Here is a 17,385-nt window from a genome sequence, read left to right as displayed (position 1 = left end):
TGGCGCAGTCGGTTAAGCGTCCGACTTCAGCCAGGTCACGATCTCGCGGTCCGTGAGTTCGAGCCCCGCGTCGGGCTCTGGGCTGATGGCTCAGAGCCTGGAGCCTGTTTCCAATTCTGTGTCTCCCTCTCTCTCTGCCCCTCCCCCGTTCATGCTCTGTCTCTCTCTGTCCCAAAAATAAATAAACGTTGAAAAAAAAAAAAATTTTTTTTTAAAAAATAAAAAAATAAAAAAAATAAAAATATTTTCTTGTAAACACCATGATCAACAATAACAATGCTTTTCCATAGAACAGCTATAGTGTGCCGGGCACCCAACTGCACCCCGACACACGAGCTCATTTATTCGTCCTCAGAACCTCCGCAGGTACACACCACAACACACCCCTGCTTAGGCGGTAAGAACCAGGGCTCGAGAAGACGCGACGTGCACCTCTGTCTACGCGGCCGCGAGGGCCCGGATCTGAACAACACACCGGCAGATGGCTGACACTTCAGTCTGTCATCTCGGCCCAAAGTAGAGACAGATGCCGAACACCGGAATCCATATTATCTTCACAAATGAGAAACGAAAATAAAAGAAAAGGGGTACTTCAAAATGTGAATCCCGGTGGCTCTTCTACAAAGGAATTCCAAACACTGTAGTTAATGAAAACAAGGAACAGTTCTAAATCAAACAGCAACCATCCTGTAGGTTTATTAGTTTTGCTAGCATGATTCTCAGATTCATTCATCAAAGAATCTTAAAATGTTACGACAGACTTATTTCTGGCACGGAGAAGAGCTCAGGTCCCAAGCAGGACTTAACTATTTCACAGTGCGCCCTGTATTATCCTGGTTTCTGGGGAGGGTACAAATCACGCAAAGTCTAACCTTCTGTTCTACTTGCACGAACTGCGGGCCACCAAAGTAGGAAGTAATTTCCGTTAAATATCTGTTTCATTTCCATCCCTTTCATTCCAAAAAAGTTCTTCCAAATCAACATACAAAAGCTTTTTTCATCAAAACTACTATAAATACCCTAAACCTCCTACTCCTCTAGTCAAACCCCTTTCACTTCTTTCTTCAAAAAGAAATGACAGGGGCGCCTGGGTGGCGCAGTCGGTTAAGCGTCCGACTTCAGCCAGGTCACGATCTCGCGGTCCGTGAGTTCGAGCCCCGCGTCGGGCTCTGGGCGGATGGCTCAGAGCCTGGAGCCTGTTTCCGATTCTGTGTCTCCCTCTCTCTGCCCCTCCCCTGTTCATGCTCTGTCTCTCACTGTCCCAAAAATAAATAAACGTTGAAAAAAAAAAAATTAAAAAAAAAAAAAAAAAAAAAAAAAGAAATGACAAATCCTCTCCTGATTACAACCCCATTAAGCGGGTATTTACGCTTCACTTGGCGAATCTGCTGGAGGTCCAACCTGCCGGAGGCGAAAGACCGAGGAGAAAAATACTAGCTTCGTCCCTGCCTTTCAAACAAGGAACCTGTTTTTCCACACGTAGGTGTACGAAACACTGGCCGTCACGGGGCTGGAAGAACAGCCAACCCTCGGAGCCGTGCGGACGCATCCGCGCAGGTCCCCACGGTGGCACACTGACTGGAGAGCGCCGGGCCGCCCCGCCTACCTGCATCCGCTCTGGACCGCTGGCCAGGTGTCTTCCCGAATGGGGTCTTCATTCATCTGTATGTACGTGAGCAGCACAGCTGCCGGACTAGGGTGAAAATTGAAAACTCCGATTTGAAACTTTTCACGGACTCTCAACGTTCCTTCAGTCCATCATCCAAGTGCCTCTTTTACAAGTTCAGCAGAGACATGTGTGAACATAAGGACTCTGTAAAAACAGCGAAGTAATAGTTCGTTACTAGGGCATCCACACAAGCGAGCCGCCAGCTGATGTAAAATTTTAAACACGACGTCAGCTATGAAGTGCCCCGCCCAGAAGAGACCAGCCTGATTTCCTCAGACCCGTGAGCCGAGGACACGGGGGAGGCAGCGGAGGGTGCACCTGCCCCTCACCCTACCCCGACACCCCCTTGCTGCCAGGATCAGTAAAAGGTGGACGCTAGGGCGCCAGTGACCACAGACACTGCTATGGCCCGTCTCCTCAACGAGACACAAAGACCGAGCCCACGGAGGTGGTGAGGGGGTGGCGGTCACAGGGAGGAAGGGCGCCAGGACAGCCGGAGCAGGGGCAGCACAGGAGTCAAGTTCAGGTCCGAAGCACAGCTGGGCACCAGGTCAGCAGGCCGGCCGCCAAGGAAAGAGAACAGCCAACAAGCCAGCGGTGCCCTGTAGGCAACCTCAGGCTTCCAGAAACCAGAGGAAGGGACCAGCAAATTCTGCACCCGTGCGACAGTCAAGTCATCTTAGGGAAGCAGCTTATCCTGCAAACCAAATGTGACTCCGGTGCAGGGTCAGTGTGCACGAAACTCGTGTGGGGACACGCATTCTCCAGACCACGAGAGCGTCTACTGCAAACTGCATGGACGCACAGGGCTGCTTTCGGCTCTCGCGTATTCAGTTCTCACGCGCACAACCACAGCCCTGTGTTCACAGGTTTAACTGAAGACCAGGCTGAATTCATTTTCTAGAGACAAAAATGCAACAGAATGGAATAAAATTAAAAAGCCTAATTGGTGGAGGAGAGAAGAGTCCGTTTTACTGCTAAAAATTCTTAATATAAAGCTTTCTCATTATTCGAGGAAGACAGACTCAAAAATGACAGGATCTGAGAATTCATTCACTGGGGGACCCTGCAGGCTGTGCTCACTGTGTGGGGCTCAGGAAGGACAGAGGTGGCACACACAGCGAGGACACAGCACCCGTCTCTGGACGAGGCTCTTCCCTCTAAGGTTCCGGGCTCTGCCCGCCTCACCGCCCAAGGCTGCCTGACAAGTGGCTACCACCCGTCTCCCAGAGTCCACTCTCAGCCTCTCAGCCTTGCTCCCCGACCTCATTCAGCGCCCCCAGCACCGGCTCCCTTGGCAACTGTCACGTGACAGCCCCGCCCTGCAGGACCCCGCCCACCTCCAGGAGGCCGAATGCAGCCCACGGGGCCGAAGCCCCTGCCAGCCGGTCCTCCGGCCACCCGGGGACCCGGAGCCCACTCTCCTCTTCCGTGTTCGGCAACAAGGACTCTGCAGCTCACCCCTCAGGTCTTGGACATCATCGCTTCAAAACAGCTGCCCCTCCAGCCCCACGCCTCCAGGGTCACAGCCCGCACCTTCTCATCACCAAGAACCACAACATCCTCAACCACCTTCGATCGTCCCCTTCCGTCACACGGACATGTCCACCCACGCTTCCCGGCTGCCACCATTCCTTCCCTCCGTGGCCTCACCACCGTGCCACTGTCCACGGTCTTCCTCAGGGACTAAGTGCCCTCCTCACTACTCTGATTCCTCGGACATCCACCACGACAGCTCCTCCCCTGCCTTCCTCCGTTTTCTTACTCTTCTTGTCTTGTCACTGGCTCTCCTGGCAAAACCCTGACCCAGCCCCCTCCTACGGTGCCCACATCGTAAGCCATCAGGCAAGGCCAACAAACTTATAATCTCCTACCTGGAGTGAGCATCCAACGACAGTCCCCGCCTGGGCGGGCAAGTGACCACCTGCTAGGGGGACGCCCCCCACACACCAGAGAGGACTGCTCCCGCCACCACCTGACCCTGACTGGCGCCCCCTGCTCCCTTCTGCCCCATCTGCTCCCCCCTCACCCGATGTACCGTTTCCCAAATGGAGAGCACCGGACCCCTGCTGCTCTTCACAAGATCACTTTAAAGACCGGGGAACGCTGTACCGTGCACACATCAGCAGGTCGGAGCCCGGTGCACTACACTGGTTCCGCAACATGGGAGACCAAGCCTGCTCCTGTTCCAAGTGCGCCCTCCTCACGGGCACGTCCAAGCTTCTCCTGGTACCAGTCCCCGCTGCGGTCCCCAGGATGAGCGTGTTCCACCTGTCACTCCTCTAAAACGTGCAAGGCACAGCCGCGGGGGGGGAAGGCTACACAGGGAGCTTTCTGAACATAAGAAAGCAAGACTTTAGATCAAAGTCCTCTCCCATTTCTGAGTTGCAGTTAATATTCCAACTGCCTAATCTTATCCAGAAACAGAGAGCCCAAGCAAGAGAGGCACACTCTTGAGCTCTCACTCACACGAACACTGTGCTGTCCCCACACTCACCGTATGATGCTTCAAAAAACTTTCCTAAAACAAAATCTCACTCTTGACTGGAAAGGGCAAAACTTATTGGGGGAAAAAAAAAAAAAACTTTTAAACATACCACCTTTACCTTATTATGTTACTCTAACGTGATTAATTTAGTAAAGAAGACAAATTGCAGATAAACTTTTTTTAAAAACCTTTACCTGCTGAGACAGAAAAATCTCATTATTTCTAGGAGACTGGGAATTATCAAAGTTTCTCGCAAGTATTTACAGAAAATGCTGTCAAAAGACAGAGAAGAGGCGGTGCTAGGTTTGGAGAGGCCTGGCAGATGTTGGCACTGCGGGGTGAAGACCGGCGGGGAAGGACATCCCTGCAGGGGCCACGCAAACAGGCACACCTCCCAGCCTCCAGACCGATCTCCAGTTTACAGTAAGCAGGTGACACGGGAGCCACACTCAAGTGCCCGCCAGACAAGCAGGCCAGACCCTCCGAAACGTCCATGGACTCACTCTTCCAGCCAGAGATGTGAACCCCGAGGACACGGTCTGGAAGGGAAAGCTGTACTGGACACTTAGGGCAAGTGGAGAATGTAAACAGGACTCTCGGGCGCGGTGGAGGACACCGTGGGAGCACACACCAGCGATACTGAGGCGCACTCGAGCAGTCACCCTCAGGAAATGCGTGCTGAGGTTTTTGGAGGCAGACAGCTATAATATCTGCAAGGGAATTACAAACACTTCAGGAAAAGAAACTGAAATATACATAGGATAAAGTGAAAAGGGCAAACTACAAATTTCTGAATCTGACAGGCATGCTAATGTTACTTTGAACTTTTATTTAATTTGAAAATTTTCTTAATAAAAAGTTGGGGAAGACAAAATCCTGGATTTTCTTTTGCCAAATCCATCTCTACTAAACACAGCCAACTCTCCAGTCTTGCAATTTTGCTAAACAATCTTTAAAATGTGCCATTAGGGGGCAACTGGGTGACTTAGTTAAGGGTCAGCTCAGGTCATGATCTCACAGCCTGTGAGTTCGAGCCCCACGTCGGGCTCTTTGCTGACAGCCCGGAGCCTGGAGACTGCTTCGGATTCTGTGTCAACCTCTCTCTCTGCTGCTACCTGCTCGCACTCTGTGTCTCTCTCTTAACAATAAACGTTAAAAAAAAAATTGTTAATAAATAAAATGTGCCATTAATTAGGTCTGAAACTCAAAATTCTCCTTCTGTAATAATCATAAAGGGTACCACACAATTCCCACAAACGGTTTCACAGAAAAATAAATGTCCCAGGATACACACAGCGCATAACACACTGCTGTGCGTGCACCTGCCCAGATGCCTCACAACCCCAAAGAGGCACACACAGTGACCACACTCCTCTAGAAACTTAAAAACTGCAGTATGAAGTTAAAGTAGCTTGGCTCACGGCCATTCAGACTGCAAGGGGCGCTGCTAAGATAAACCTCCTACTTTAACAATACACATATAGACTGTTTCCATAAAGGAAGAGAAAACACCACAAAAATCAACGACACTATATCCTATTTCCAAAAAGGGTAAGAAATGACTGTTTCAACATTTCAGGTATAGTCAGTAATAAACATAAAATAGAAATTACGTTATCAAACTATTTGCTGCCAGCTGCTACCACCCAACAGTGCTATTTATAAAGAAAGAAATACATCCCCAAAACTAAGCAAAGATGCTAGGTCCCAACACCTGGACCACTACTGGAAAAGCAAACGGGAGCACTAATGGCCAAAACACAGCGGTCTTAAAGAGGTTGTCACAAATGGTTCAACACAGATAGGAGGAGTGTGTATTACCACAAATATTTATGTGAAAAATGATACACCACTAAATTCTGAAGAGTCTAAATATTAAAGGAGAAATTATTTTCAAAACAAAAAATAAGGTAAAAACAGAAAGGGAGACAAACCATAAGAGACTCTTAAAGAGTCTTAAAGAGAACAAACAGGGTTGCTGTCAGGGTGTTGGGTGGGGGGATGGGCTGAAGAGGTGAGGGGCATTAAGGGGGACACTGGTTGGGATGAACACTTTTATGTAAGTGATGAATCACTAAATTCTATTCCTGAAAAAAGAAATGAAGTCATTTTCTTAGTTACAATATAGTTACAAGGAAAAATATCCCTAAGAAGCGTCACGACGTCTGCAATTTACTGCAAGCTCTCAAATGGCTCCACAAAAAATGTTAGTGCAGCAACACAGCGAATGGGCCTCAAAGAAGGGTGTGCATACGACATAACGCAGCTACAGTTTCAACTCTTCTGTGTCTAGAACATTTCATTTAAAAAGTCTGGGGAAAAGAACAGTAGAGGGAAGTGAAAAGCCAAGTTTGGAACTGGCGACAACACAGGTTTACTGTACGTGCTCAAAGGTCTGTAACTTACTTTCTAAAATGTGATTTTTAAAAACAGACTAATGTTCAACCTCAGTCAAGTTTACTACATGCCCAGAAATTTTCGCAATAGAATGTTAAGAGAGAAAAAGGTCCAGCGGTTTTAGTTTTAGACTTTGTAAATATGGAAAGAAACCCAGTGGAGTACAACTCAGAACCTTCCTAGGTTGACAGGAAATCTACTTCCTAGAATTTACTAGATAGTCCAATGCATGGCACTAAACAACATTACAGAGGCCTCTAGCGCAGGCTGTGTGTCCCCCTGACTCAAACCTCAAGATTAAAATAGAAGGCTCAAAGTGAATAAAGCCACCGTGAATCACCCAACGTTTGGCTAGAACACTGAGGGATATCTGAAGGCCTCCAGAGCCCCAAACTCTCACATTTCAATACAGGCAAAATGAATGGCCTAAATCACTACACACCCAAACACCACATTCCAATCCGGAGACCTCTGAAGCACAGACAAATGCACAGGTGTCATGAATCTGGATGGGGGAAATGTCGGTCTTCACTTTGCTAACCTTCACCTGAAAGCACCTCAGTCCACCCTGAATGCGTGTGACGAACACAGTGTGACCAGAACCCAGGACTTCCTCAGCAGGACGCTGTCTGTCCATCCCACTGCACGTGCTGCAGATCTCAAAGTAGCTTGTAAGCTCATCAACACTTTAAATTATGCCACGTGGCTGCCGTAGACCAGACCAGACCGGACCAGAGCAGAGCAGACTGGCTGCCGGGTCAGCGCTCCTCCAACTGTGAAAACAGAACCAGTAATACTGCAAGACAAAGAGCCAAGCCAGCCCTGGTCCGAATTCCAGGGAGGCTTCCTCTGAATCCCTGGAGCTTCTCAGGGCGCCTAGGGGGCTCAGTCGGTTGAGCGTCTGACTCTTGGTTTCAGCTCAAGTCATGATCTCACGGTTTGTGGGACTGAGCCTGTGTCAGGCTCTGTGCTGACAGTGCAGAGCCTGTTTGGAATTCTTTCTCTCTCTCTCTCTCTCGCTCTCTCTCATCCATTCCCCTGCTCAAGCACTTGCACACGCTATTGCTCTCTTTCTCTAAAACAAACATACATTTAAATCCTTGAAGCTTCTGCAGTCTCTGTGATTCACGGTGACCCCTTGATCACTCATGCAAACAAGGTGACTGAGAATGGGTTTGGTCACACCAGAAAGACCAACCATGTCACTACAGGACTGCGCTCCAATCCCATGATGGCAGCCCAACTCCAGGGACAGAGGCCAGGTGTCGAATTCAACCTGATGGCCAACGATCCGTCAACCATGCTTACATAAAGGAACCCCAATAAAACTCGGGACGCAGAGCTGGACTCCCTGGTCAGCAGTGCTCCAACCCCATGAACAGTTACACAACCAGTGGCAAAGTAGGCGATGCTCCTGACTCCACCCAAGAGAACTCCAAGCTGCCCATCCAGACGCTCCCAGACCTCACCCTGTGGGTTTCCAGATAAGGCTGGTCCTGATTTGCATCTAACAGAACTGTAATCAGGAGTAGAGGCACACCTTGGGAGATCCTGCAAATTCCGTCCAGACAACCAGAAGTCTCTTTTGTTCCCCAGCGCATAAAAATGCTACACTATACAGTTCACACTATACTGTAGTCCACTACGTACGCAACAGCATTATATCTAAAAAACAATACCTCCGCTTAAAGTTTATTGCCAAAAAACGGCTAACCATCATCTGAGCTTTCAGCAAGTCAGAATCACTGAACACAGATCACCATAACAAACACAAAGAAAAACTCTGAAATACCGCAAGAATCACCAAAAGAGGACACAGAGACAAGAAGTGAGCAAATATGGCGGTGCTCACTCAGCAGAGCCGCCACAAGCCCTCGATCTGTAAGAACACAGTATCTGTCCGACACGAGGAAAGGACGGACACTCAGTGAGACGAAGGACCTCGATCTGTAAGAACACAGTTATCTGCAAGGCACAAAGAAGGGACACTCGGTGAGAAGGAGGATGCCTGCACGGCGCTCGCCTGAATTCTTCAAGATGTTGCAGTGACTCACCAAAGCGGGCGGTGGGAACCCCCAAATTTGCACCTGGCTGGTTAGAGCCACAGGGGGCTGGGGGCTGCAGTGAGGGCAGCGCCTCGCCTGTGCCGTCTGACCTCACCTGCGCAGCTGCTGCGCCAGGCTGCGCTGCAGGGACACACAGGTCTACACTGCTCTCCGATGATCTGCTGATCGATACATGAAGGAAGACATGTCAACGACCACCTTCAATTATTTTTTGAAGAGCATCAAAAGCCATCATTTAAGTATCCTAAAATAAAAAATTTTACCTGACTGTTAAATTTGTTTTCATAGTTTTATAACCATTTAAATATCACTGATTTCTACTGCGATACCCTCTACTTCATTTACCGTATTCAGAAATGCTACCAGAAGGTATCCACAGGCTTCAGCAGACTGCCAAGAGGCCCACAGCACAACCACCCCTGTACAAACCATGGGCATGGGGCACCTCTGAATCCCTTACAGGCCATGCGCAGGTACTGCAGAGAGAATGAACAGGTCCTGGTGGGGAGGGACTAGTCACCGAGAACATTCTCCTGAAAGCTAGAAAGTCACAGAAACCTAGATACCCCAACGAGAACGATGAGGAACCAGGGCCGCTTCCAGGTCAGGTGTAGGAAGTCTACGAGAAGCCTGGAACATGTGGACATACCAGAAGCCAGGAAGTGGTCACTGGAGGGGCGCCCAAGAGACAGGGTTCTCTTCCGCTGTTTTCTTAACTTCTGTGTATGGCTCAAGATTTCCATGACAACAGCCTGAACACACATACACACACACACACACACACACACACACACACACACACAGAGCCCATGTTCAAAAGCGTAAAGGACTGGACAGCAGCACGCAGAAACAGGGTCTAGGGAGGGAAACCCCACATCCGGGACAGCCTGGGTCCCTGAGAGCAACTGCCCAGTGTCGAGGGGCAGCTGTAAGGCTGACAGCTTTGCAAGGCAAGGAGCCGAAGACCAGAGCCCGAGGGCTACCTTGGACCAGCAAGGGGAGGAGGGGCCGGGAGCCAAGGGTGCCGGGAGCCAGGATCATGAATCGCTCTCAGGAACTGGGGGATGGCAGGACTCCAGGCTGAGAAGTGCCATCTGACTGGAACATCTACGCTCCTAAAACTGAGCTGAGGGGAGCCCAGACTGCCCACCCCCTCAGATGCCTGGCAGAAGCGAGCATAAATCTTCCCTAGAATACCAGTCCAGACTCCACACTATTCCCAACAATCCTGAAGGTACTGCATGTGCACGCACACGCACGCACACATATAAACTAGCCCGCAAGGAGACAAAAACTGGCAGAAACAACAAATAAAAAGCAGACCCACAGAGCTGCCAGGTATTTGGTGTTGCAAAATCATACTTTAAATTTTTAATGTTTATTTATTTTTGAGAGAGAGACAGAGACAGAGAGAGCATGAGAAGGGGAGGGGGACAGAAGAGAGGGAGACACAAAATCTGAAGCAGGCTCCAGGCTCTGAGCTGCCAGCACAGAGCCCGACGCGGGGCTCAAACCCACGGTCCGCAAGATCATGACCTGAGCCAAAGTCGGACACTTAACCAGCTGAGCCATCCAGGCATCCCGCAAAAATCATACTTGAAAGTAAGCTGGGGGAAGGGTACAGAAATCAATGTAATTACTAAATGGAAACTAAAACAGCTGTCGGCATTATTTATGCTCTGAAGGATAAGACCTAACAGAAAAACTGGCAGAAAACCATTGTAAAATCAAGGACAGACAGCAAAGCGCCTTGGAGGTTCCCGGAGCAGAGAGAACCAGTGAGTCATGCAGGCAAAATTTAGTTTAGATTATTTTGCAAGACTGACTGGACCTGGGTCATTTCTTAATTGTGTCTCTGGAAATCAAAAGCAAAACGTGAACCACTGACCAATTCGCTCACTTAAGAACATTCTATCACCTGAGAAGCATCTCTGTAATATGCCCCGTAAGCCTCACTCCATGTTCTGGCCTGAGTCTCCCAGTTTGCAAACTGCGGTTTCGGTGTGTGCACAATAAACTTCTACTTGCTACTGCTATGACCACTGGTCGTCCTCAGCTAGTTTGAGCTTTTGACATTTCAGGTGTCGGGAGCGGAAGGCAAAGAAGGCTCCCAGGGACTCAAGCCAGACAGCAAAGAGGTGCTGGTGCCCTTGGAGCCCATGGAGTTCCCTGCTTCCTCCCTAGAATTTTAAGTCTCTCCGGCTTCTAGTTCTCCAACCGACCTATGAACAGTTGCTTTCTGCCTCTGCCCTGCTTCCTGGTTTCTACTGCCCTTTGTTGAAACTTTAAGTCACCCATTCTGTTCAGAGGAGGAAACACGTGACTCCCAGAGATTTGGAACAGCTGTTGGAAACTTGGGCCCCTCACAGAACATCTCAGGAACGCCAAAGGGAAATAGGTCCCACCTGGCCCGTGGACCAGGCTCTTGTGCCTTTCTTGAAAAACAGGTGAACTTTCAGGTAATCTGGAATTTAACAACCACTGCAGGGAAACTGCTTCAAGGAAGTCCACCTTAAGGGGCACCCTTAGAGGCCAGTGGATCCCCAAGCTTCTGGGAGACAATGGAGTGCTGTTGGACTGGTAGGCAGAAGCTCCTAAAACACAAAGTGATTTCCGTAACTGTTCTAAAAGGGTCTTTACTGCACACAAATAAAAAGTCTCTAGTAAACTCTTTGGCCATCTGAGCAAGTAACCTGAACTTAGTCCAGCTGCCAAAAACACAATCTGGGTCCAACTATTCTTTTCACTTTTATATCTGAGACATGACTAAAATCTTTCAAAACCAAAGCCGTAACATCTGTTTGTGCCTATCTGCACGTTTACGATGCCTATGTGCCCGACACAGAGGTGATATATTTCTACCTCTGAAAGGTATTGCCAGAATTAATTTTACTACTATGAAGTAATCTGTGACTTCCTGTTTCTCAAACTGCGGTCACAGATCCTTGGTGTGATTAACATTTATTTAAACAGAGAATATACACATTATTGTAGCTACCTATACACATAAATGGACAAAGATATATTCAATTTATCTATAACTTACAAGCAGGTTATGAATTCACTTATCCATGGATAAAAAAGTTTTTCAGAAGGGAAAGAGTTTTGGGGTGCCTGCGTGGCTCAGCCGGTTGAGTCTGAAATCAAGCCAACTCTTGATTTCGGCTTAGGTCATGATCTCATGGTTTGTGGGCTCAAGCCCTGTGATGGGCCTACTCGGATTCTCTCTTTCCACCCCTCTCTCAAAATAAACATTAAAAAAAAAAACTGTAAGCATGCAGGCATGCCATACACTGAAAAAAGGAAATACATGTCAGTTTACTAAGCTTTTATTTTAGTTATTTATAGGAGCGTATATATACATGCTCCATATATGCATGCTGAGCCAAACATGGTATTTTTTGCTGTGGAATGATCCAGTATATTTGAAAGCCACTGTTCTCAAACCACAGTACACTGAGCCACAAAAAGGTCTGTACAGCCAGCTGGAAAGATCAGTACAAGAGCCACTCTTTCAGTCCTGTACACACATAGTGATAACCCCCCAAGAAAGGCCAGGCTGCAATCACGCTCCGATAGGTTCATACTTTCTTGCCTTGTGTTTCCAGATTTGCAGCCAGGCAACAATCTTTATGTAAAAGAACACCTCTTATTTTTCTTTTAATGTTTCTTTCTTTTTGAGAGAGGGACAGAGTGTGGGCCGGGGAGGGGCAGAGAGAACGGGAGACACAGAATCCGAAGCAGGCTGCAGGCTCTGAGCTATCAGCACAGAGCCCAACGCAGGGCTCTAACTCATGAACCATAAGATCGTGACCTGAGCTGAAGTCAGATGCTTAACTGACTGAGCCAATGAAGCACCCCTCCTATTTCTTATTACAATTCATCCTTCAACACTGGGGTTGGGACACTGAATTCCAGCAACATCGAAAATCCACATATAACTTTTGACTCCCCAAAAACTTAACTACTAATAGCTACTGTTGACTGGAAACCTTACCAATAACATAGAGTCGGTTAACACATTTTATACATTACCTACATCATATGCTATATTCTTACAATAAAGTAAGCTAAAGAAAATGTCATTAAAAGTCATGAGAGGGGCGCCTGAGTGGCTCCGTCGGTTGAGCGTCCAACTTCAGCTCAGGTCATGATCTCTCAGTTCGTGAGTTCGAGCCCCGCGTCAGGCTCTTGCTGACAGCTCAGAGCCTGGAGCCTGCTTCAGATTCTGTGTCTCCCTCTCTCTGTCTCAAAGATGAATAAATGTTAAAAAAAATTTTTTTTAAAAAGTCATGAGAAAAAAACATGTTCACGGCACAGTACTGTAATTATTGGAAAACATCTGCGTATATAAGAGGACCCGAACAGTTCACGCTTGTTGTTCGAGGGCCAACTGAATTGTGAAGTCTGTGAATTCTGGCAACAGCTCCCCAGATATTTACAGCTCTGCTATCCCCTTTCAAATCTTCACTCAGCAATGATGAGGGGCCTTGTGGCCCCTACCTGTCCTGTCACTACCACTCGGGCAGAGCAGTGTCAGGAGAAATCTAGACACAATCTCATATTGCCATTTCCAAAAAACAGCTGATCAATTTCAAGCCTATCATGTACAAGGAATTTGTACTCATTCAATGTAATATATAAACACTTTTGTTATCTTCTAAGAATAAACCTGTAATCTGTAACCACTGCCCTGCAAGTTTCTTTTCTAGAGAAGAGTCCTAAATTTAGGAAACTGCGAACATCTTGAACTAATAAAGTTGCAACTGTCAGCAAAAATTATGTATGTATGTATGTATACAATTTTCTTTCATCATGATAAGTGTGCCCTTTAATCTCCATCCCGTCCATTCCTCCCCTCTGGTAACCACCGGTTTGTTCTCCATACTTAAGAGTCCTGTTTCTTGGTTTGTGTCTTTTTTTCCCTTTGCTCATTTGCTTTGTTTCTTAAATTCCACGTATGAGTGAAATCACAGATTTGTTTTTCTCTAATTTGTTTCACTTAAAATAATACTCTGTACCTCTTTATCCATGCTGTTCAAATGGCAAGATTTGCTTCTTTTCGGTGACTGAGTAATATTCCGTTGCATATCTCTACCACATCTTCCTCAATTTCTCCGTCAACGGACGTTTGCACTGCTTCCAGTTTGGCTATTGTCGGAAATGCTGCTATAAACGTCAGGGGCACGCACCCCTTCAAATTAGTGTTTTCATACTTTTTGGGTAAATACCCAGTAGTGGAATTACTGGGTTATGTGGTAATTCCATTTTTAACTTTTTGAGGAACCCCCGTAATGTTTTGCACAGGGACTGCACCAGTTTGCACTCCCACCAACAGCACAGGAGTGTTCCTTTTTCTGCACATTCTCACTAACACTTGTTGTTTCCTGTGCTTTTTATTTCTGACAGGTATGAGGTGATACCTCATCGTGGTTTTGATTTGTATTTCCCTAACGATGAGCGAGGCTGAGCATCTTTTCATGTGTCTGTTGAATATCTGGATGTCTTTTTTGGAGAACTGTCTGTTCATGTTCTCTGCCCAAATATTTTTTTAACATTTATTTTTGAGAGACAGAGCACGAGCAGGGGAGGGGCAGAGAGAGAGGGAAACACAGAATCCAAAGCAGGCTCGAGGCTCCAAGCCATCAGAAAAGAGCCCGACAGAGTGCAGGGCTCGAACCCATGAACCCTGAGATCGTGATCTGAGCCAAAGTTAGATGCTTAGCTGACTGAGCCACCCAAGCTCTTCTGCCCAATTTTTAATTGTATTATTTGGTTTCTGGGTATTGAGCTGTATCAGTTCTTTATATATTTTAGATACCAATCCTTACCAGATGTCATTTGCAAATATTTTTTCCCGTTCATAGGTTGCCTTTTAGTTTTGTTGTTTCCTTCACTGCAGAAACTTTTTACCTTGATGTAGTCCCAAAAGTTTATTTTTGATTTTGTTTCCCTTCCCTCTAGAAACGTATCTAGAAAAATGTTGCTATGGCTAATGTCAGAAAACTTACTACCTGTTTCTTCTTCTAGGATTTTGATGGTTTCGGTGTCACATTTAGGTCCCTAATGCACTGAGTTTATTTTTGTATATGTTGTACAGAAGTGGTCCAGTTTCATTCTTCTGCATGTTGCTGTCTAGATTTCCCAACACTATTTGTTGAAGAGACTGTCTTCTTCCCATTGGATATTCTCTCCTGGTTTGTCGAAAATTAACTGACCATGTAATTGTGGGTTTATTTCTGGGTTTTCTGTTCTGTTCCCCTAATCTATGTATCTGTTTCTATGCCAATACCATACTGATTTAATGACTATCACTTTGTAATATAACTTGAAATCTGGAATTGTGGTATCTCCAGATTTATTTACCTTTTTCAAGACTGCTTTGGCTATTTGAAGTCTTCTGTGGTTTCTCACAAATTTTAGACTATTCTGGTTCTGTGAAAAATTCTATTGGTGCCTTGACAGAAACTGCACTAAATGTGTAGATAGCTTATGGGTAGGATAGACATTTCAACAATTTTGTTCTTTCAACTCATGAGCATGGAACCTTTCCATTTCTCTTTGCATTATCTTCCATTTCTCTCATTAGTGTTTTACAGTTTTCAGAATACAAGTGTTTCACCTCTTTGGTTAAGTCTATTCCTAGATACTTTGTTTTTCTTGGTGCAGTTGTGAATGAGACTGTTTTCTTAGCTACCCTTTCCAATGTTTCATTATTGGTGTACAGGAATACAACATATTTCTGTACACTGCTTTTATATCCTGAAACTTTACTGAATTCATTTATCAAATCTAGGACTTTTCAGTGGAGTCTTAGGAATAGTGTCATGTCACTTACAAATAGTGAGAGGTTTACTTCTTCCTCGCCAATTTGGATGTCTTTTTATTTTTGTCTGATTGCTGTGCCAAGGACTTCCAACACTATGTTGAATAAAAGTGGGGAGAATGGACACCCTTGTTTTGTTCCTTATCGTAGGGGAAAGGCTCTCAATTTTCCCCACTGAGGATATTAGCTGTGGGTTTCTCATATATGGTCTTTGTTATGTTGAAGTTATGTTCTCTCTAGACCTACTTTGTTGAGGGATTTTATCATGAATGGATGTTATACTTTGTCAAATGATTTTTCTGCATCCCACTGAAATCATACGACTTTTGTTCTTTCTCTTGATAATGTGATGTTTCACAGTGATTCTGTCGCAAATATCAAACCACCCTTGCATGTCGGTAGTAAATCCCACTTGATCATGGTGAACGATTCTTTTAATGTATTGTTAGATTCAGTTTGCTAATATTACGTTGAGAACTTTTGCATCTGTATTAATGAGATATTAGCCTGTAGTTCTCTTTTTTCCTGGTGTCTTTATCTGGTTTTGGCATCAGGGTGATACTGGCTACATAGAATGAATTTGGAAGTTATCCTTCCCCTCGTATTTTTTGCAACAGCTTGAGAATAGATAGTAACTCTTCTTTAAAAGCAGTAGAATTTGGGGCGCCTGGGTGGCGCAGTCGGTTAAGCGTCCGACTTCAGCCAGGTCACGATCTCGCGGTCCGTGAGTTCGAGCCCCACATCGGGCTCTGGGCTGATGGCTCAGAGCCTGGAGCCTGTTTCCGATTCTGTGTCTCCCTCTCTCTCTGCCCCTCCCCCGTTCATGCTCTGTCTCTCTCTGTCCCAAAAATAAATAAACGTTGAAAAAAAAAAAATTAAAAAAAAAAAAAAAAAAAAAAAAAGCAGTAGAATTCACCTGTGAAGCCATCTGGTCTTGGACTTTTTTAGGGGGGAGTTTTTTTGGTTACCAATTGAATCTCCTTGCTGGTAATCAGTCTGTCCAAATTTTCTATTTCTTCCTGCTTTAGTATTGGTAGATTATGTTTCTAGAAATTTTTACTCATTTCTTCTAAATTGTCCAATTTCTTGGCATATATATTTTCACAATGTTCTGTTAAAATGGTTTGTATTTCTGTGGTGTTGACTGCTATTTCTCCTTTCTCATTGATTTTGTTTACTTGGGTCCTTTTTTTCTTTATTAATGAGCCTCGCTAGAGGTTTATCAATTTTGTTGATCTTTCCAAACAACCAGCTCCTGGTTTCACTCATCTGTTCTATTGTTTTTTTAGTTTCTACATCATTTACTTCTGCTCCAATCTTTATGGTCTTTCATTAGCTGCGTTTCCATTTTGTTTTTTCTAGCTCCTTTAGGTGTAAGGTTAGGTTGACATTTTTCTTGCTTCTTGAGATACTCCTATACTTCTATAAACTTCCCTCTCAGAACCACTTTTGTTGGATCCAAAGATTCTGGACCATTGTGTTTTCACTTCCATTTCTTTCCATGTAATTTTTTATTTTTATTTTTCAGTTGACCCATTCACTGTTTAGTAGCATCTTGTGTTACCTCCATTTATTTGTGCTCTTTCCCTATTTCTTCTTGTGGTTACTTGCTACTTTCATAGCATTGTGGTCAGAAACAAATGCATGGTATGACTTCGACTTTTTTTAATTCGTTGATACTTGTTTTGTGGCCTACTATGTGATCTATTCTGAAGAATGTTCCAAATGCACTTGAAAGGAATGTGTATTGTGCTGTTTTAGGATGTAATGTTCTAAATGTGTCTGTTAAATCCATCTGGCCCAGTGTGTCATTCAAAGCTACTGTTTCCTTGTTGATTTTGTTTCAATGACCTGTCCATTGATGTAAGTGGGTGTTAAAGTCCCCTACTACTATTGTATTATTATCAGTAACTTCCTTTATATTTGTTATTAACTTTTA

General features: G+C 45.6%; 1 protein-coding gene across 6 annotated transcripts in view; it reads right to left on the bottom strand.

Annotated features, from left to right (window-relative positions):
- Positions 1–17,385, bottom strand: part of SPIN1 (spindlin 1) — a 77,557-nt gene that overhangs the window by 38,192 nt on the left and 21,980 nt on the right. For all 6 annotated transcript variants that reach the window (XM_045468469.1, XM_045468468.1, XM_045468472.1 and 3 more), the window contains exon 2: positions 1,607–1,813. In XM_045468469.1, coding sequence (XP_045324425.1) covers positions 1,607–1,658 — 52 coding nt within the window. In that variant the 5' untranslated portion in view covers positions 1,659–1,813. The remainder of the gene's footprint in view (positions 1–1,606; positions 1,814–17,385) is intronic.

Source organism: Leopardus geoffroyi, chromosome D4 (genome assembly GCF_018350155.1).
Source record: "Leopardus geoffroyi isolate Oge1 chromosome D4, O.geoffroyi_Oge1_pat1.0, whole genome shotgun sequence".
NCBI lineage: Eukaryota > Metazoa > Chordata > Mammalia > Carnivora > Felidae > Leopardus > Leopardus geoffroyi.
This window is presented reverse-complemented; position numbering and strand designations above follow the sequence as displayed.